Genomic DNA, 21,271 nt, shown 5'->3' with positions numbered 1-21,271 from the left:
TACAGAAACCGGTTTAAAGAGCCATTAAAATCGATATAAGGTGCCTCCTAGTGTGGACGGTTGTGGCGTTAAATCGGTTTTACGCTCCTAAAACCGATTTAAACGCCTAGTGTAGACCAGGCCTCAGCCTTACTTATAACCCTATTCCTAGTCTCCTCCAGGTGTTTACAAATTGATTGTTTAATAAGTTGTTCTAGTATCTTTCTAGTTAGGGAGGGGCTGACTGGTCTATCAGGCCCTTTGTCTCCCTTTTTTCAAGATAAGGCCTATGGACGCCCTCACTAATTAGATGCCTGGACCTTGGAGAAGCCACACATGTAAAGTGAGGTGGTGGCCTTGGGGTGAATTGGGGAGGGGCAGAGAGAGCGAGAGAGAGAGTGTGTGTGTGTGTGTGAGAGAGAGAGAGAGAGAGAGAGAGATGTGCAGGGTTGTTGGCCAGAGAAAGAGGCAACTTTCCCCAGCTCCTGAGCTGCAGCTGCTGGGGAGAAGCCCCCCCCGCCAAACCCTCAGCTCAGGGACTGCCATGATGGGGAAAGAGGAGGCACATCCATTGCATTAGAAAGGTAAGACTACTGATATTAAAATATGAGTTGTGTGCTTTTATTTGTAGAACAAAAAAACCCCCCATTTATTATTAGTTTTTTTAAAATATAGTGCTTTTATCCAAAGCGCTTCACAGTGGTTCGCTAACAGTACAAAGAACATTTGGAAAGATCATTAAGTGGTCTGCCGAGACCCTCAGCAATTTTCAAGTGGTCCACCGGAAAAAAAAGTTTGAGAACCACTGCCCTGGGCTGTTCATTAGGCCCTGGCACCTTGAAAACAACTAACACATGGAGATTAGAACTGGAAGGGACACAAAAGGTCATTGAGTCCTGCCCCCTGCCTTCACTAGCAGGACCAAGTACTGATTTTTGCCCCACATTCCTAAGTGGCCCCCTCAAGGATTGAGCTCACAACTCTGGGTTTAACAAGCCAATGCTCAAAGCACTGAGCTATCCCAAATAGTCTTGAACCTCATCTTATTAGGGGTTGCAGCCCATCTCCCTTGTAGCTGGCCACCATTAAGCCCGAAGCCAAATAAGCATTAACCATCTGTGTCTTGATAGCGCGAGTTGTTAGTGCAGCGTTCCCGCTAAGGAGACGACTTGCCCTTTCCTTTGCTTGTTCCTAATGGAGTTAAAGAACCACGTTATGTCCCTTACTTGGTGTAACCCATTTTGATTTTATGCCTACATATTTGTGCTATTCTTCTGTACGTCTCCTTAGCAATTTGTCCATGTTGCGACCGTTTGCTTTGTCAGCTCAGTAACACGCTTGACACGAGTAGCCTCTTACCATGCTGCCTTGTGGGCGTTTGCAGTTGTGCCTTTAAGAGTAGCTCCTGCAGCTCTGCTGACTGCCTTTCTCTCTCAGAGTTTCAGGCCATACCTACCAGTGTTGTGGCTGTTAAAAATCTGCCTTTTTTTTTTTGGGAAGGCCAGCATCTGTATGCTGCGGCCCTCACACCTTTCTAGCCTTAGAGTCAGGACAGCTATATTTATATTATCACTTTCACTCAAATTCCGTTTCCCCTGCAGCATTGCAACCAATGCCTCGCTCTTGGGCAGAAGCAAATGTAAAAAAATGGCTGCCTGTTTATTTCCTCCACCTTCTGAAACAAAAAGTTGTCTCCAGTACATGCCTATGCCCTATTTTTTGTTTTGCTATATTACTTTGCCAACAGATGCCCCCATTACTACTATCCAGTAGGCTAATAAGCCTGTCAAATAAGGAAAAACAGCACACACTAGTAGGGTTGCCAACATTCAAATTGCACAAAACTGCCCTTCCTCGTCCCTGAGGCCCTGCCCCTTCTCTTAGGCCCTGCCCCCCCTCACTTTCACTGTGCTGGGACAGGGGGTTAGGATGTGGAAGCGGGGGGTGAGGGCTCCAGCTGGGAGGTGCGGGCTTCGGGGTGGGGCCATAAATGAGGGGTTCAGGGTGCAGGAGGGGGCTCTGGGATGGGGCAGGAGGTTGGAGTGCAGGAGAGGGCTTGGGGTGCAGGCTTTGGGAGGGCGTTTGGGTGCAGGAGGGGGTTCTGACCTGGGGAAGGGGGTTAGGGAGTGCAGGGCTCCTGGTTGGCGGCACAATGGGGCTAAGGCAGGCTCCCTGCTTGCCCTTGCTTTGCAATACTCCTGGAAGCAACCACCATGTCCAGCCCCTAGGCAGAGGCATGGCAAGACGGCTTTGCCTGGTGTGTGCTGCCTGCCCCTGCAGCTCTCATTGGCCGTGGTTCCCAGCCAATGGGAGCTGCAGGCAGTGCTCGGGGACAGGGGCAGTGTGCAGAGCTTCCCTGATCTCACCTGCTCCTAGTGGCCACAGGGACAACATGCCAGTTGCTTCTGGGAGCTGTGCGGTGCCCGGACAGGCAGGGAGCCTGTCTTAGCCCCACTGTGCTGCTGACTGGACTTGTAACAGCCTGGTTAGGGGTGCTGACTGGAGCCACGAGGGTCCCTTTTCGACCAGGTGTTCTGGTTGAAAACCAGATGCCTGGCAACCCTACAGTAGCTATTTCAAAATCATCCATGATAGTTACTACTTTTTAAACATAGCTAAGCAGAAGTCCATTGCTTTACATCAAGAGTCAGGGTTTTTTAAAAAAGTAATGAATATGGCCTGATGTATTTTGGACCAGAACTTTCTCAGCCAGTGTTGTTTTAATCACTGAACAGCACTAGTGTGCATCTTTTTTGTGCTCAGCATAGGCAAAAGAAAGGTGAGAAGAAAATGGCTAATACTGACCAATCAATAGATATTAACTTACGGTTTTTGTTGGCCTTTTTAAAATGGAGTGGTGAGCTCCTGCTGTGCTAGTTAAAAGATTCAAAACTCAACTGTCAAGGAGGAAATAGACTCAGCCCTATGCCATGGGGCAGTTTCGGTCAGTGAGTAGGCATGTTTGCTGTATAGTGCACTAAGCTCCTCATGCTAAGTGGATGTTGTCCTAACAGCTGTCCTTTGTCACTGGCTCTGAGTCCTTTTGAGCTGGCTTCTTTCCTCTCGACAAATAAGCTGAGCCACACACCTCCTGAATTTGTTTTTCTCCTCTTGCCAGCCATGGTCAAACAGATCCCCAGTATGTTCCTTTTCAGAAGTATAATATATGCCCCAAATGCATATAGTTGATCTCTCACTCCCCTTGCCTGCTGAGCTGTGCCTTAAACAGGTCCTCACTGCTCTGGATTGCTGTTTCTAGGCATTATTGCCCCAGAAACTAGCTATTGTGCTAATGGTTAAGGTGATTTTATGAGACTGTCCCCACTAGCTGATCATGCTTGTCTGTGATGGCCAGGTGAAATAAGATGTAGAAGGGAACCATGCAAGTTCTTTCCTGAGAAGATTCCACCACAATGTGCTCTCAGAGCAAAGCAGCATTCCTTAAACACCCCAGAATAAAGCTAGCAAGCCAAAAACTTGAACAAAGCACAAACTAAAAAAGAGATGGATTGGAGATTTTGGGCTCTCCAGCCTCAAAGAATGAGTCCAGGTATATTTCTAAAAGCACAAGTTGGAGAGCTTCAGCCCGCCAAGCACAGTTGTTAGGCATCTGCTCCGTGGACAGTTTTGTTTTCGCCATTCACACATCATATGTAGGAGAGCCTGATTTATGTGAAGTTACCACATGTGTTTCCGTACCTGACTTCACAGAAGGGGGAGAAACAACCTTCTGCCAAATGCAATACATACACTAGCTTCTTTTATTGTAGATGAGTGTGCAATATAAATATTTTTGCCAGAGGAGGAGCATAATTCAGGAAGAAAATGTCAGCATAATCCCACCAATATTGGTTTGACACTTCAGAAAAACCGCTGCCTCCTCCCATATGTTTTACAGGTGTGTTTTGCATGTTTTTGACATTCAGCCAATGTTCTACTAGGTGAATAGCTTATTCTAGTTTAGGTTGTGACTATGACACAGTTTGACTCAGTACATAGAGTCGTAAAACTCTGTAGCACCTGTTTTTGCCAGCTCTAGTCATCAGTCTTTACTTCAAAAAATATTAGTGTGAATTTCAAACTGTGTTTCATGGTTGGCTGCATTTTCTGGGGTACAGCAAAGCCCATTATCTTGCTGGGGGTTGATCACACAGCGATTCAGTGTCACTATTATAGTCAATGTTCTGTTCATTAGATTGTAACCACATGACTTGTGTAACACTAGGGTGACCAGACGTCCCGATTTTATCGGGACTGTCCCGATATTTGCTTGTTTGTCCCGCGTCCCGACCAATGTTAGGTCGGGACACTGGACAAACAAGCAAAGGCTCCAGAGCCCAGAAGGGCTCGCGCCCTCCCCCGCCCTGACTCTGCCCCCTCCTTCCCCCATTGGCTCCCTCCCCAAATCTCCGCCTCTTGCCAAGCATGCCATGCCCAGGAGACGCAGGGGAGTGTGGGGCCGGGGTGAGTGTGAGTCTGGCCTGGCCCCGAGCAGGCAGGACTCGGTACCTGAAGGGAGAGTAGGGGGGCGGCCTGCGGGGCCAGGCGGCGGCTGTTCTCCCCACCTGGGCAGCAGGACTCAGGAGCAGCCGCTGCTGCAGCTCCCACTGCCACGGGGGGAGGAAGTGGCCAAGCACGTGGCGCTCAGCGGCTGCGGCTTTGGCGCCCGGGCCAGAATCCCCCGAGCCCGGGCCTGCTGCAGGGACCGAGCAGCGCGCACGCTGTGCCCAGCCCCTGGCCAGTCATGTCTGGGCTGGCTGCCCGGCTGGTGCAATCCCGCAGCGGAGGCATCGGCAGCCCAGCCCCATTCGTTCTCCTGCGGGACCCAAGCGGGATGGGGGGGCTGGGGCCTGCTGCCCCCACTCCGGGGCCGCCCACGGGATTGGACCAGCTGGCAGCCAGCCCAGACGCGACTGGCCAGGGGCTGGGTGTGCGCTGGGTCCCCGCAGCAGGCCCGGGCTCGGGGGGTTAATGGGTGCTAGAGCCGCAGCCACCAAGCTTGGCCAGCGGCCGCTTCCTCCCCCCGCGGCAGTGGGAGCTGCAGCAGCGGCTGCTCCCAAGTCCCGCTGCCCAGGTGGGGAGAACAACCGCCGCCTGGCCCTGCAGGCCGCCCCCTACTCTCCCTCCAGGTACCGCGCCCGAGTCCTGCCTGCTTGGGGCCAGGCCAGACTCACACTCACCCCAGCCCCGCGCTCCCCTGAGTCTCCCGGGCCTCCCTCCAGCGCTTGCGGAGGGAGGAGGAATCAGGGGTGGGGGATTTTTTTTTTTTTTTTTTGCTCTGCCGCCATTTTTTTCCTCTCTGTCCCTGTCCCGCCCCCCCCCAATGTCCCGATATTTGACCTGGGTGATCTGGTCACCCTATGTAACACACAGAAACCAAGTATTGTAGGAATAGCTTTATTAACTTTAAACAATCTTGTTATATTACAATTTATGCATCAGTATGTAAAATTAGCAGTAGTAAACTATTTCCCATAAAAGATTCAGGAATGAACAATCTATTTATTTACATTTTTAAATAGTGTCATTTAAAGGCAAACAACGACCAAGTAGCTAGCCGACTGTATGAAATGTTAATAAAGGATGGGTTCATTTCACATTCAGCAAAGGGCTATTCAAATCCCAGGCTTCTTCCTTATTAGTACACAAGAGACATGAATTCCAGGAGTAGCTTCAACAAAGCAGAACTCATGAGAAATGCACAGCAATTAATACATCCTTATTGTATGTCCATTTGGTCATAGCCATGTATAGGAGATGCTAACATAAGTAAATGGCATTTACTGAACACTAAGGACAATGATCTGACTTGACTCCTGTTCCTAACTTAGTTGCTGGTTGTATTCAGGTACATCAGGAATCCCCACACAAGAAGTTAGTTCATGTGCTGTAATTCACGGTCAGAAGGAGAAGTGTCATGGGCAGAGTTTAAAGTAGAAGCTCACAAAAGCCAAGAAACTGAGTCAAGTCAGCTTTTACCATTTAAAATGAAAATTGCTGTAGGTGTGTTTGCTCTGCAAAGCAATCTAACTGCTCTTGTGATGACAGCAGTACAAACTATAACACAGATTTGAAAATAAAGGGTAAAGAACAACTTGAAAAGCACATTTCTGTCTAAAAGCTTTTTTCCTAATATTGTTACAAGTGCCATCTAACACTGATGTCATTGATATTGCAATTACCCTTTGTAAGCCTACTGCTGGTAGTAGCCATCTTGCTGACAGATAGTGGTTTGCACCGGGCTCCAATATTGCAGTTTTCATACAACTCTGTCTTCCGACCCATTTCACAGTTGTTACATGTATTGAGAAATGAGTCTAACTCCAAGAATTTTCCAATTGCTCTGCTGTGCAAAATAGGGTATAATTTCTAGGCACATGTAGTTCTGTATGGTCTGATGTAATACATGACTTCCCAGTCCTGATTCCAAATTTCCTGGTTTCTGACATTTTTAGGGTGATGAGCATAAAATGAATTACAGCTGGCCGAAGTAAGGAAGTGCTGTGGGTATGGTTTGGAGAGTCCAGAATTAGTAGAGCCTATCAAGGTGAGCTACGGATGAAGTTTAGCACTTGGGTTTAAAAGGAGCAAGGTGCTAATGAATTTTTGGTACATATTAATGAGAATAAACACAGCTCCTAAAGCTTTTTAAAATGCACATTACTGGACCCAAAATTATAACTGCTCCTGTCTCCCTGACATAATTACATATTACCAGCTAATCCGCAATGGTATATATATATATATATAGAAAATTCTTATGACATTTTGATTGGTGGATAAAGTAAGTTTTCTGTATACAGACAGTTGCAAAAATAAATTAATGTTATCGTTTCCATTTTGTTCTTCAAACCACACAAAGGCACTAGTTTACATTAAGGACTAATGTCCTGCAAAATTTCAGTCAAATAAAGGAAGCTATTTTAAGGTTAGAGTGGTGCTAAAACCCAGCTGTCGCTAGTAACTTAAAACGGTCACACCAGGTCTATCAGATTTAGTAGGGGAATGTGTTTTGCTTCAGTATGTAGACACTGGGGTGGAAAAAGTTTCAGCCTTGAGGAAGTTTTTACAACTGAGTTATAAGCCTTGCTTATACCAGGGACTGGCAGACCCTAAAATATGATATAGTGGGCACAGATATCTATTTTTGGTGTGTGCAAAAAATGTCTCAATGAATAAGATTTCCCTTGTCTCCTTTCTTCTTATTTCTGGTAAGAGAAAGAACAAAGGATTTTCATTCAGTTACCACCTTTCCCTTTGGTTGAATATCTGTTTGTTAGAGTGGTTATTTTACGCACCAACTTTGCTTTCCTCCTAGTGCTAACATCTTTGCGTAGAGACCAGGAATCCCAAAGCTGTCCTTGTAGTCAGGTCAGAAAAGGTAGCTTTTAATTTTTCTATCACCCACCACCCCACAAAACTGACATTAGAAAAGTTCACATTAGGTGACTGCATAGAAAGCGTGACTTTCAAAATGGTAATGCATAATCATGCTTGCCATAATTTGTTCTTAATTAAATCCCTTCCGCAAGGCTTTATTTTTTACCATAGTGAATTTACTAATGAATACCTGAGCAAAATTTGGATCAACTAGGTACTGATATGTCTTAATTGTGCTTGGAAGGGGCTCTGCAGCTACAACTTGTGATGCTGTTTGTACAGAAGAGTGGCTTGGAGCAAGGTGGTAGGATGTTTTTGTGACGAAATCCACCAGCCGGTTGTATTGTTGTTCAGAGAGTCTCTCTCTAACTCCATCCACCTAAAATCAGATAAATCAACTTTATTATTGGAATTTAAAGTATCTTCACTTACTGTTCGTCCCCAGCAAACATACTTCTGCATTAGTTTGTTATCAAGCAAAGGCTTCCTATCATAGATCTGTAATGTTGGTGATGTTTCATCCTTTCTGCAGCTCAGTGTCTCCCACATTTCTGTGACGTGTGAGCTGCTTCCCTCTTCTACAGTTCTGGTGGCAGTTCAATATCCCCTTTCTTCAGCTTCCCACCAGAACTTCTGCCTCTGTGGCAGCAGTTAGGTTTGCCCCAACTATTTCTATTGCCAACTTGACTTTTAATTCATTTTCTGGGCAGTAATGAACAATTTATAATCTTTCCTCCTCTGCTGCCCCACACGGATCAGGTATCTGGCAGCACGGTGGTCTTAGCGACCCAGATCAGTTATTGCAGTGTCCCTACTACGGGACTCCCATGTCCCCCCTCAGGCTGTGCAGAACTGTCCAGCAAACATCAGACTAAATCCAAGTGGGATTCTATATATGAGGCAGCATTCACAGACTTTTCAGAGGGTAAATTATGTCTTGCCTATTCCCAGCCTGCCAACCATCACACAGGCAGGGCACGGGACTCAGGACATGCCCTCTCCAAAGAGCTGTGACTCCAATGAGGAGCTTCTGAGCATTTCAGGGAAGAAGGATGCAGAGGAAGCGATCCAGCCAGCTCAAGGGGTAAGTCCCACATAAGGCCCCAGCCAGAAGGAAAAACCCCTTAAAAGATCCAAACTCATCCCCTACATAAAGATACTGAACTGGGTTCTCAGCTCCCATGCTGGCCAGTAAACAATTCCGTTTTGCAAAAAATTTCAAGGTTTCAGAATTGGTTTTTGTTCCAATGCAGAATGAAAATGAGAACTTTTGAAAAATGAGAGAGACAGACAAACACACAAACAGCCAACAACGCAGTGGTTATGTATGTACCTGGGATGTGTGGAATGGTTCAAGTCCCTACTCTGCCTGATTCAGAGCATCCCAGATGAATGCCCTAACCATCTCTCTCGCTGACTCCCCCCACCCAGTTGGAGCAGTTCATCTTCATATAACTAATTTATTTATTGATTTACTCTGTAGCACAGTGCTTCGGGCACTTGCCTAGGATGCAGAAGACCCAGGTTCAAGTCTACCTGATTCTGAAGCAGGGACTTGAATCTGGGTCTCCTACATCCTAAGTGAGTGCCCCCTAACCATTGGAATGTCTCCCTCTCTCTGGTCGTGACAAGAAGTTCAATCCTGGACATAAACCTTTCTGATGAAATTTTCATCAAAACGGATACGTCCCATGATCCCATCTGATTGCATCCCTGCAATGCAGATGCCCATTCTAAACAAATCTTGTGCTCATCCAAACTCATAGACTGTCTCCTGTTTGGAGAAAACTGGGTAAGATAGTAGCAGAGAGCACATCCATGCCCAAGCAGTCCCTTCCGTCTCCACAGAGTGCCTTGAGAAGGGACTACAAGCCCAACAACAGGTAGAAAAGCTCCTTTTGCTCACCTTCATCCCAGAAGTAAGAGAGCACATATTTCAGCACAAACCTTGGAACTGCAGATCCGGTAGCAAAATCAGAGGTGGCAGCAATACCTCTACAAACTCACTATGACCATAAAGACTGTGCCTCCAACTTGATTTGAATGTAGGAAGCAAACTATCCCCCTTCTCAGAAGTTCTGGTAGGACGCTGGAGAAGAGGGGCACTGAACTGCAGAGGAGGGGCACAGCCTATACGTCACAGAATTGTGGGAGACACTGAGCTGCAGAATGGGTGAAATATCAGCAAGAGAAGGTGAAATGGATGAAAGTGGACTAGTTGGTGAAAGTAGTAGTGAGTTTCAGTTGCCCCCTCAAACTAAGGGCATCACCTCATACCTTCTTCATCCAATCACCCATCTCAAGCAGTCCCATCAAACACGAGTTGATACTGAATGGGCTCTCACCCCAGGATATCGGAGCAATACAACCAGTACTCCTGAGGGAACTCAGTGCCAAAAAATTCTGCACCAAAAAATAAAAATTCTGCACACAATATTTTAAAATTCTGCACAATTCTGTGTATTTTATTTGTAAATAAATAAATGTGGAGGGTCCAGCATGGCAGAGGGGAGCACAGACCACTGGTTGCACAGATGTGGGAGATCATCCCACAGCCGCTCCCTAGAACATGCACTCAGCGGTGAGGCTGCACCTGATCCTGACACAGCGCAAGGGCCTGGCCTGCCCCAGAAACACCACAGGACCCTGCCCCTCCATGCCAGGTGCACCAAGATAGTGAGCAAGAGGGACAGTCTCGCATGCACACCCAGCCCTGGCCCCTGAGGGACTTAGTGTGGGGTGAGAGGGTTCAGTGTGGGCAGCTCGATGAGGGGTCCAGATATGGGGGCGGATCTGGATGCACAGGGGCTTGTTGGAGGTTTCCAGGTGGGATGCGGATCTGGGTGTAGGTGGTTGGGGCTCAGTGGGGTGGGGGTTCCAAGTCTGGGGGGCTCATAGAGGTGGCCCAGATTCAGGGGGGGGCTCATTGGGGTGAGAGTTTGAGTGCAGGGTACTCAGGGGTGGCTATGATAGCTGCTAGCTGAGTCTCATAGTCACTGGAACACATGCAAGCTGAAGTGCTGGTCCTAAACTAGGTACTGAGTCCTTCAGATGATGGACAATTCCAAGAAATGTCCACATAGGTCTTCCTATCTGCTCCACAGAGCCTCAAGTACTCAAGACAGATGTCAGCCTATTGGGGTGGGGAGCACACTTTGGACAAAGAACAGTGCAGGGAATGTGGCGCTCCATAGATAGGAATGAGAGCCTCAACCTCTTGGAGGTCAGAGCAGTGAAGCTAGCCCTATGAATGTTCCAGAGCCCTCTCATGGGCAATCACATCCTAGTCCAATTGGACAACAACCACCACCACCGGGGAGTACATCAGCGACCAGTGGGGAGCTCAAAGCTTGACAACTCACATGGGGAAGCATTAACTGCACTTGGATTATCCTTCAAAGTGATTAGGACTACACTGGCCTCCAGATGGACTTCAACACTAACGGCCTACTTCTCCAGCTAATCATGGTTTACCTCATGGTATCAAGAAAAAAAAAACCAAACAGATACCTCAAGGACCCTGGAATTCCAGCTATTCTGGATTTTCTTCAGGACATTATGGAAAGGGACTATAGCACAGCAACATAGCACATACATCATCACCCATAAGTAGTGTCTTACATTCCAAATCCTTGGGCTCTTTAGCCAAAAATCTTCAAGTCTCAAGAGTTCTCAGAGCAATCAAATTGTCTAAACCTGCAGTAGACCAATGTTCCTAAGGGAGATCTAACTACTTGTACTAGGAGCCCTAACCACTCACCCCTCTGAACCATTTACAGTGGTCATGCCTTTCTTTCTACCTACCTATCTGTCTACACCTGCTTCTTAGTTGCTATGATACATGCTGGATGAGTCTCATAGTTAGCAGCTCCAGCCATACAGAAACCACCTTGTGTGTGCCATGATGACAAGGTGGTTCTAAGGACTCTGGAATCTTTCTTACAAAGGTGAATTCCTCTTTGCATGCTTCACAGGAAGTGATCCTCCCCCCATTCTGTTCAGAGCCATGGCAGCCTACTGAAAAGCTGTGACATTGTGAGGATATACATAGAGCACTAAAGATCTCATCATAGGCGATCCCTCAAGGTCAAGGATGATATCTTTCATGGATTATCCATTTCAAGTTATCTATGGGTCCACAGATGGGCCATAGCCTCTGCCACATTGCAGACACGTATTTCTGAGCAGGATGGGTGAATCTGAGATATTGGTTCGAAGCATAGTGTGTTCTTTCTGTTGCTCCCATTTTTCTGTTACATGTAGTCGAATCTGGTTCTCAAAGTGCTGAGTTCCCTGCTTCAAGCAATTCCTCCATTGTTGTCAGTCCTGGGCTATACATTCCTATAAGTTAATGTCAATGTTGCATTTTCTCATATTAGCCTTCAAGACAGCTCTATAGCACGTTTTCTGCCCTCCTCTAGCATGTTTGCCTTGGCTGAGTTGAGAAGAGAAGATTTGTTTTGGCAGTCTATAATTGGGCATCCGAACTACATCCCTGCCCAGCGAAGTTGTTGATAATCATCACCTCGATGCTTGTGATAGTCACTTACGAGAGGATGTTAATGTTAGTGCATCTATCAGCTCATTTAATTAGAAGAATCTTACGCATACGGCATTGATGACACTTCTCCAATGCCATAAGGTATCTCCTATATGTAGTCCACATTTCAGCCCCATAGAATAAAGTGGAGAGCACAACAGCTTTATAAACCAGAAGTTTGGTTTTAATTCTAATGTCACAATCTTCAAAACACCCTCTTTCTCATATGACCAAAAGCTCAGCTGGCACATTTGAGACAATGCTGGATACTTCTGCCCCATATAGCACTGCAGGTTGTACCACTGTTCTATACAGTTGCGCTTTCAGTCCCAGTGACATACTGTAGCGGGGTGGTTACCTGCTCCAGCCCTGGCAGGGTTAAAACCAGCCCTGGGAGAGGGCTGGAGGGCAGGGAGAACAGCCCAGGCTGAGTGGGAAGCAGGCTTAGCTGCGGCCACCCCCCAATTAGGGCCCAGCTGGCCCTACAGAGGTTTGAGCCAGGAGCTCAAGCAAACACTTTCTCTCTGCCTTTAGAGGGAGAAGGGCCTGACTGCTAGGGAGTGTACCTGGGTACCTAAGGTGGAGCAGGCTGGGGGAAGGCAAGAGGAGCTGGGGAGCTCTGGCCTGGAAACCCCCCAGGCTGCAGGCCTAGGGTAAGGCCATCTGGGTACTGGAGTTGCAAAGAGGCAGCCCATGGGTAGGCAGAGGGACTTTGCCTGTGATGAGTGGCTGATGCACTGCAGTCTGCCCCAGTGAACGGGGGCTAAGTGATGACTGGCAGTAGCCAAGACTGAGGCTAAGTGGGGATAGTGGGTGGGGGTCCCCCGGGGAGGGGAGACCCTAAGACTGAGGGGTTACTGCCAGGAGGCAGCACCCCAGATAACAGGGCACAAGTGGTAGTGGGACACCGGCCTGCAGAGGGCGCTCCAATGGCTGGAGAGCTAATTCCCTGAGACCACCAGCAGGAGGCGCCACAGGGGTGAGTCCACTCCCTTACACATACGTTTATCATACACAATGCCTGAGAAGTTATTCCACACTCTTTCAGCACTCCCCAGTCTGGACTGTACCTCACATTCAAGCTTGCTGTCTTCTGTAACCCACCCACCCGGGTACTTGAACTGATCAATCTGGTTAAATTTTACTACATTAATTTCTATATCCAGTTTTCCTGCGGCACCTCTCCTGACCCATATGAGCGGAGTCGTCAGGGCCGGCTCCAGGGGTTTTGCCGCTCCAAGCAGCCAAAAAATAAATAAAAATAAAAGCAAGCCGCGATTGCGATTTGTGGCAATTCAGCGGTAGGTCCTTCGCTCCAAGCGGGAGTGAGGGACCCTCCGCCGAATACCTGAAAGTGACGCCCCACTCCGGAGTTGCCGCCCCAAGCACCTGCTTGATAAGCTGGTGCCTGGAGCCGGCCCTGTCAGTCATAGTGATTTTCATCTCATGCCTGCTCAGCTGATCATACCACTGATTTCACGGTTTCCTTTAGGTCTTCTTTTGAGGATGTCCTTATTGCTATGGTACCAAGTATCAGAGTGGTAGCTGTGTTATTCGCTAGCCACAAAAACAACCTGAAGAAGTGGGGGGGTTTACCCACGAAAGCTTAGGCCCAAATAAATCTGTTAGTCTTTAAAATGCCACCAGACTCCTTGTTGTTCTTATTGCTATGTCATCTGCATATAGCAGCTTCTCACCTTTTCCCATTGGGATCTTCTTCCAGCAGGTGTAGTCAATCAGTACTAAACAGCAGCAGACTGAGGGCCAATTCCTGATGCAATCCCACTTTCATTTCAGAGGCAGGGCCAGCTCCAGGCACCAGTGAAGGAAGCAGGTGCCTGGGGCAGCTAATAGAAAGGAGCGGCATTCCATCCGGTATTGGGGCGGCACGTCCGGGTTTTCGGCAGCACTTCGGCGGTGGGTCCTTCACTCGAGGTTACTAGTGGAGTTCCTCAGGGATCGGTTTTGGCACCAATATTATTTAATCTTTTTATTACTGACCTTGGCAAAAAAAAAAGAATGTAATAAAAATAAAGTTTGTGGATGACACAAAGCTGCAAGATATTGCAAGAGAAGAGAAAGACAGGAAGATCTCCTAATGACATAAAATAAAATATAATAGATTTGATGAGAGAAAAGTAAAAAAAGTAAGTGCATGGTCATATAATTAACAATTAAGAACTATAATTGTATAAGACGGGGAGGCATCAGGAGTAGGAGTAGAGGAGGGAGGAGACCTCAGGCATTGGCTGATCACAGGATGACCGTGAATGTAATATGGCTGTGAAATGGCTAAAAAAAAGCTTTTTGGGCAGGTATTTCAGGCAGGCCAGGAGTTATAAGGAGATAGGGGAGGTGTTAGTACCATTATACAAGGCACTGCTGAGCCTCATGTAGGAATATTGTGTTGTTCTTCTCTTTTCTCCCAAGAAGGAAAGGATGAACAGGGACAGAACAGGGGAAAGGAAGGAGGAATGAGGAAATGAAAAAGAAAATGGAAAATTATGGAAGGAGAAGGAGCACTGGGCTTGCTTAGGAAGGAAGAGGGGGCTGAGGGGGGGATTATATCTATATCTCTATACATATTAATAGATAGGAGGGAGAGGGGGAGAGGAATTATTTAAGTTCCAATGTGGACAAGACACAAGAACAATAAAATGGCTATCAGCTATCAGGAAGTTTAGACTTGAATTAGAGGAAGGTTTCTAACCAGGAGAGGAGTGAAGGAATAGCTCCCAAGGGGAGCAGTGGGGGCAAAGACATATCTGGCTCAAATTCAAGGCTAATAAATAAATTTTTGGAGTATAATTTAATGGAATAATTTAAATTATTATTTTAATGAATTTGAATGTACTTGCGAAAATATGCCCAATGGCCTGTGATGGGATGTTAGATGGGGTGGGGTGGATCTTAGTCCAGAGAGAGAATTCTTTCGTGTCTGGCTGGTGGTGAGTCTTGCCCACATGCTCCCACAGGTCTTTTCATCCCATATTGGGGGGGGGAAGGAATTTTTTCATCCAGGCAGATAAGCGGTTTTCAGCCGTCTCTGCTCCTGCTTCCTCTGCAGGTCTTCTTGGAACCTTGCTCTGCACTTGGAATTGCTTTGAACCATTGATTAATTTAAATGATGATTTGCTTGATTTTGATACAGACAGGAGTGGGGTGGGTGAGATTGGTGGGTGAGATGGTGCAGGAGACGACTAAGTCTAGATGGTCATGGTGATCTTGACCTTAAAGTCTCACTCTGTCTCTTCTTCTTCGGTGGCACTTTGGCCGGAGCTCAACCATTTGGTTTTTTTTGCTGCTTGGGGCAGCAAAAAAGCTGGAGCCGGCCCTGTTCAGAGGGGCTTGTTCCAAAATATGTTCAGAGCTCTGTTTCAGGTGGAGTATATAGTACACTCTATATAGTGCATTCACTATAGTTTTTATAGCCTCAGACACTCCATATTTCGTCAGCACGGTTGTAAGCATCCTTCTGTCCACATTATCGTACACCTTTTTTGTGTCTATAAAAGCCAAGAAGCTATTCTATTGGTACTCTAGCTGCTTCTCTGTTGTTTGCTGAATTACAAACATGGCATCAGTGGCTCCTCATCCTTTCTTAAAGCAAAACTGTTCTTGTTTGAGGAGTTATTCCACCATTCGTCTAATCCTAGCGTCCAAGATGTGTTCCAGTATTTTCACTCCATGCAACAGTAACTTTATCCCTTGATAGTTTCCACAGTCATGGATGCTGCCCTTCTTAAGTATTGGGACCAAGATAGACTTGCACCAATCTCTGGGGATTCTCTTGCCTGCCATACAGCTTTAATCACTCTGCTCATCCATTTTATGCCTCTCTTACCCAAGACTTTCAACAAGTCCACTGTCACTTCATCAAGTAAAAAAAGCATCTTACAGAAACCATGGAACTAACAAGAATGAAATCCCAGCCCAACCGGAATCACTCCCCAAACTCCCATTGACTTCATTTGGGTCAGGTTGTCACCCATGGTGCTTAACTTCACTATTGTCTGCTTTTTCAGTGTATTCAGTTTCCCCTCCCTTTGTGTATATACTCTCTGTTGGGATTGTGAGCTCTTTGGGGCAGGGAGCTTGTCTTTATATGGGTCTATGAATTACTTGTTGGTGCAATATAAATAACAATACTGATATCCATGTTTGATTCTGACAATGCCTCTCATTCAAGAATTGGATGATGAGACTTGATGGTCAGGCAGAACTTGCTCAGTTTAAGTGATGATTTGCAGGAAAAAGAGAAGGGAGTTGCAAAATTGAGTACAAGAGGATAAAAGCAACCTAATAAAACCATGCTGCTCAAATATTCTTAAGTGAAAGTGGCTTGTTAGGGTTAAGATTAAGAGATGAACCATGCCCTAACAATGTGTATTTAATTGCTGAACTGCTAGGTTAAGCATCTAATAGAATTTGGTTTAATTTTTTTCAGTGTAAATTTGCAGGCAAATGGAGCAGCTCTAAAGTTCTGAGCAATAAATACACATACACAGCTTCAGACATTAGAGCCTCTTATTCAGAGAGCTAATGTTGGCTAAGTTACCCAGTTTATTCCAGAAAAGCGCTGTGGTGGATACTGAAATTTAATCTGGATAATGACTGAAGAAGGCAGAAGGGAATGATAGCACCTTTACTACTAAAAAGATTAAAAATACCAGTGGCTGGTGTGGGACCTTAATCTCTGACCTCCTGACCTAGAGATGCGCATGCCACCAACTGATCCCTACTGATACTCTTGACAAACTCACCAATGCAACTTTATCTTTAAATGACGATACTACTAAATGTCTTTACCTCCAAATCACAAGGCACTCTTTGTTGTTTGAGCTGCACCTTCAGCAGATTTTTTTGTTGATGGTCTTCTACACACTCAATTTCAGTCACAGGGAATGCCTGCTGCTGTGTGTCCTCACTGACACTGACCACAAATAGCACCTCTGACGTAAGCAGCAAGCATCCTTCATGCTCCTGGCCTGATCCACTCACAATAACCACGTCCAGTGCCATATGGACCTCTGGCCTTCCTAGAGACTGAAGCATTTTCCTGTTTAAAAATAAGTCAGTATTAGAAATTGGATGTGTAAAGTAGTAACTCACTTTTGTTCTTCCAGGTTTTCACTTAAGATTGTAGCTGCCTGCCACCTAAAAATACAAGATAAGCGGCAGTTTGTTTTTGTTAAAATAACTAATACCACATTTCCTGCAATACTCGTGTAAGATTTAAATACCAAGGTTTTATATTTATTCTGTAAAGTTTATCATAACTCCTTAATGATTTGCTGCAAAACTGACGTAATAACTTCATGGCTATTCATAATTACGTTCACCTAGGTCAACCAATTTCTATCCCAATAGAGAAATCACCCTGAGAAGCTGGATCCAAATCCAGTGCAGAAAGTAAACCTATCTTCAGTGACAGCTATTTCTGGAGATGTGCAGTATTTTTCTTGGGCTCAGTGCAATGATAAATAAGTAAAAACTTACTGAATGTCATTAAATAAAGATTAGCTCTGCAGTTCTAAAGCTGGAAGAAGATCAGCAGTCCATCATTTGCAGATTGGGTTTCTACTCAGTACCTTTGTGTTTAACATTCCTAAATAAACTGCTATAACTCAGCCTTTCCTAGGGAAGAAGCCTGTTAAGTTGACCAAGAGCCAGAACCTATTAATAAACAATGTGGATGTAAAAATGAGCAAGTGTCTAAATAATTTTACCAGACATATTTGACGTGGCTGTTTGGAGCCTGCTCAACATTTTGATCCCTTGGATGATAGCGCTGTTTGGGAAGCTGAGAAAGTCCAGCTCCATGCAAAATACCTGTGGTAAGAGAATTTAAGATTTTTACTAGTTGTTTTCTGGAAAACAGTTACATGTTGCCGTGATGTCATCTGTTTAGAGCGGTTCATAAAACAGTGCAGATACAAACTGATGGCACATTTTTGGAAGCTGTAATAAAGATAATTCATTGACCATTACAATGCAATAGCTGCGCATTTAACCCTTAGCAAGAAACAACAACAACAAAAACAAGCGTACTAAAAGTCAGTCACACACTAGCAATTCAGAGAAACATAATGCCCTTGAGAGCCATCATTCCAAAATGGGCTAAGACACATCATTTACAATTTATGTATAAAAAGCCAAGACCACCGTTAACTTTCTTGTTTAGAATTAAAATACTTCCACATATGTGCCACGATTGGTAAAAATTAGAAGAAAAGTTTGCCTAGGTACAGCATTTAAATGTTAACTTGCTTAATCCAGCTGTTAAACATGGATCTATATACATTTATGAGATCTCCTGGGGCATCTGCTTTATTATAAGTTCTTCTTAGTGCCAGCACAGAATGAAGACTACAAGAAGCAGTTAAACAGGTCTCCAAGTAGACTCTCCAGAGTAGAAGATGATACAGCATGTGTACTTTCTGGTGGCTTGTAAATTTTTATAAATGAGGTATGGTCATTAGACCAAGAATTACTTGTTTGTAAAAACTTCATTGATATAATAAATTCTTTAACAAGAGTGACAGAAACTAGGTTAAGAGTTGAGGAGCAGTGTAACAAAGTATAGTGCCGAGCCCTTCATAAGTAAACAGAGGAAAATGATTTTGTTAAATTAAGCACTCCAATGAAGCAATAGGCATTTTTACATAGGGGTGTCAGTAACTTATACTCCTTTTTATAAAATGGACAATAATTTAAACATAAAATGGATAATAATTTAAACAAAACATCAGTATTTGAAAAATACTTTAATTTTTAACACACATGTTGATGCTAATACTTAAAAGAAGCTTCCCACTTGTAACAATTGGCTTACCCAAGTTCTCAGCATTATGCAAGTGAAAATGTCATTTACAGATGGAGAGAGAACATGTGTTTATTTCTGTGTGGTCCCCCACCCCAGGGTCCCTCCCAAGAGGCACAGACCCAACTTCCAATCCAGTTGTGGCTGAGAGTTATTCTAACTGTTGTGTGTTTCTCTCTCACGCACTGCCATTTATTATTGATATAGTTTTTATGTCTTTCCCTGGCTAACTCTTTCTGTCATATGTTCATGGAAAACATGATGTGTTGTATACAATATCTGCAGTGAAAACTGTCCCTCTGCGGTTATGGATTTCTTGTAGTTTGATAATGATTGTACTCTGGGCTTAAAGTAACCTAGAAACAATGATTCTACAGTTAACAAAAAGAACATTATTCCCACAACTTAGGGCCAGATTCTGATTTCACTGACATCAGTTTTACACTTGTGGAATGCAGATTTCAGAGGAATTACTCCAGAGCCAAACTAGTGTAAGAGAGATAAAATCAGGCTCACAATATTGTAAAACCATTGAAGAAGAGACTGAGCTGTACACAAGCCTTTTTACCAACCGGATATAAAAAAGATTACCAAGCATGTTTGCTTGTCATTTAATTATTTATTATCTCCAGATTAGGTCAGGGAGGTGTTCTGTGTGTAAAGAGAAGTGTGGGGATAATTTTTCAAAATTTTGACTCTAAGGCAACTCCTCATATTCCACTCACGAATAACTTTGGCTTAATGCAGGGGTTCTCAGACTTCATTGTGCCGTGACCCTCTTCTGAAAGCAAAAATTACTACACGACCCCAAGAGGGGGGACCTTAGCCTGAGCCCCACTGCCCTGGCTGGGGTATGTGGGGGAAAGAGGGGGAAAGGGGGCATGGCGGCAAAGCCAAAGCCTGAATCCCACCACCCCTGGGGGGGGAGACTGAAGCTCCAGGGAAGGACGCCTGTAACCTGAGCCCCACCACCTAGGGCTCAAGTCTTTAGGCTTTGGGCCTGAGTGGTGGGACTTCGGTTTGGGCTTGGGCTCTGGGTGGTGAGGCTCAGGACTTGGGCTTCCGTCCCAGACCCAGCAAATCAAACGCCAGCCCTGGTGACCTCATTAAAAAGGGCTTGCGACAAACTTTGGGGTCTCAACCCACAGTTTGAGAACTGCTGGCTTAATGAATCAGTATATCAAGAAAAAGAGGAGAATGCGCTCAGATTAAAAGCGCCACTCCAAAAGTCAAAAAAATCATTTAAAAATTGGCTGACGTTAACTTAATGACTGATTTGTCCTCAATACGTATCTTGTTCCCTTTTTTTAACCCTTTAGTTTTGGAGCTGAGGATTCATGACACCAGAAGCAAATGCTATTAGCAAGTTTAGATCATTTCATGGTACTCTTTCACATATTTTACTGGCTCAACATGCATTTACGTAGATCTGAAAGGATTTGCCATAACTACTGCTAGTGCTTAATCTACTTGGCATGCCCATCCCTCTATTATAAAGTTGGGGTTACCAGTATATCCAAAACCAGAATTCAATTCCCTGCCTGGAAGCATTACAATTTAAATGAGATATTCCCACTACATAATTCTTTTTTTCCCTCTCAGATTCTTTATTTAAAGAAAACACAACTCTTTCTTTTCTGTAACAGATCAAGCATCCACAAAATAATTCTCTAATTCAATATATTATTGCTGCATTACATTTACTGTTGAAAACTCTCTTGCAGCACATATGTTTCTGTAACTAATTCCCCTGGCTTCCAAAAATTACTTCATAGTACATTCTATGTTTCTGGTGCTACACAAGACTGTGATCTCAATGCAAGAGAGCATGACAGGATGACTTTTAAGGGAGAAAGACAACATTTATAGCAATTTAACTGTAGTATTTTAAATCTTTTTGCAAGGAAAATAGCTACTGATTCATATAAACAGACAGGGCAAGCTGTATTTCATGACCAAATCTTAAGAATATTCTTTAAAGTTAATACTGAGATCTCAAAATCATTGAAACTCACCATAGCCGGTCTGGGAGACAAGTTCAGCTGCTCCTCCAATTGGCTTAGTAAACACTCCCATAATTCCTTTTCCTACACCAGAGATTACACCTTTGGCCTTGTGCCCTGCCGAAGCTTGGGCCTCAGATATTTTCTGAAAATTCTGCATTGGCTGATCTACAATACCAGCAATTGCTCCTGAAAAAACAAGAGTTGCCAATAATTAATGAAGATTAAAATCCCAGAACAAGATCAAATCTGAACATTGGGAGAGAGCTTTGTTTGGATTGAACATTGCACTCCGCCCTCTGCTACAGCTATTTAGCATACATTTACCAGTTATCTAAACAGTATCTTCGCTTCGTTTCCCACTCACATGTCTCACTCTTTAAACCTTCAAATCACTTAACTTCATAATATGTTCTTGTCTTTCAACTACTTTTTATTAAATGCCTTTGCTGACTTGATATAATGTAGTTCACTCTATATGTGGCTTCTGGAAATGTTGGGAGTGGAATAAATATCCACTAGTTTTGAAAGACTTTTAGCAGTTAT

General features: G+C 44.8%; 1 protein-coding gene across 11 annotated transcripts in view; it reads right to left on the bottom strand.

The window, feature by feature from the left end:
- Positions 1–5,370: 5,370 nt before the first annotated feature.
- Positions 5,371–21,271, bottom strand: part of VPS13B (vacuolar protein sorting 13 homolog B) — a 917,098-nt gene continuing 901,197 nt past the window's right edge. For all 11 annotated transcript variants that reach the window (XM_039522049.1, XM_039522043.1, XM_039522052.1 and 8 more), the window contains 4 exons: positions 20,738–20,914; positions 17,629–17,731; positions 16,709–16,958; positions 5,371–7,738 (listed from right to left, as the gene is read on the bottom strand). In XM_039522049.1, coding sequence (XP_039377983.1) covers positions 7,490–7,738; positions 16,709–16,958; positions 17,629–17,731; positions 20,738–20,914 — 779 coding nt within the window. In that variant the 3' untranslated portion in view covers positions 5,371–7,489. The remainder of the gene's footprint in view (positions 7,739–16,708; positions 16,959–17,628; positions 17,732–20,737; positions 20,915–21,271) is intronic.

The sequence above is a fragment of the Mauremys reevesii genome, linkage group 2, assembly GCF_016161935.1.
Source record: "Mauremys reevesii isolate NIE-2019 linkage group 2, ASM1616193v1, whole genome shotgun sequence".
In the NCBI taxonomy this organism is placed as follows: Eukaryota; Metazoa; Chordata; order Testudines; family Geoemydidae; genus Mauremys; species Mauremys reevesii.
This window is presented reverse-complemented; position numbering and strand designations above follow the sequence as displayed.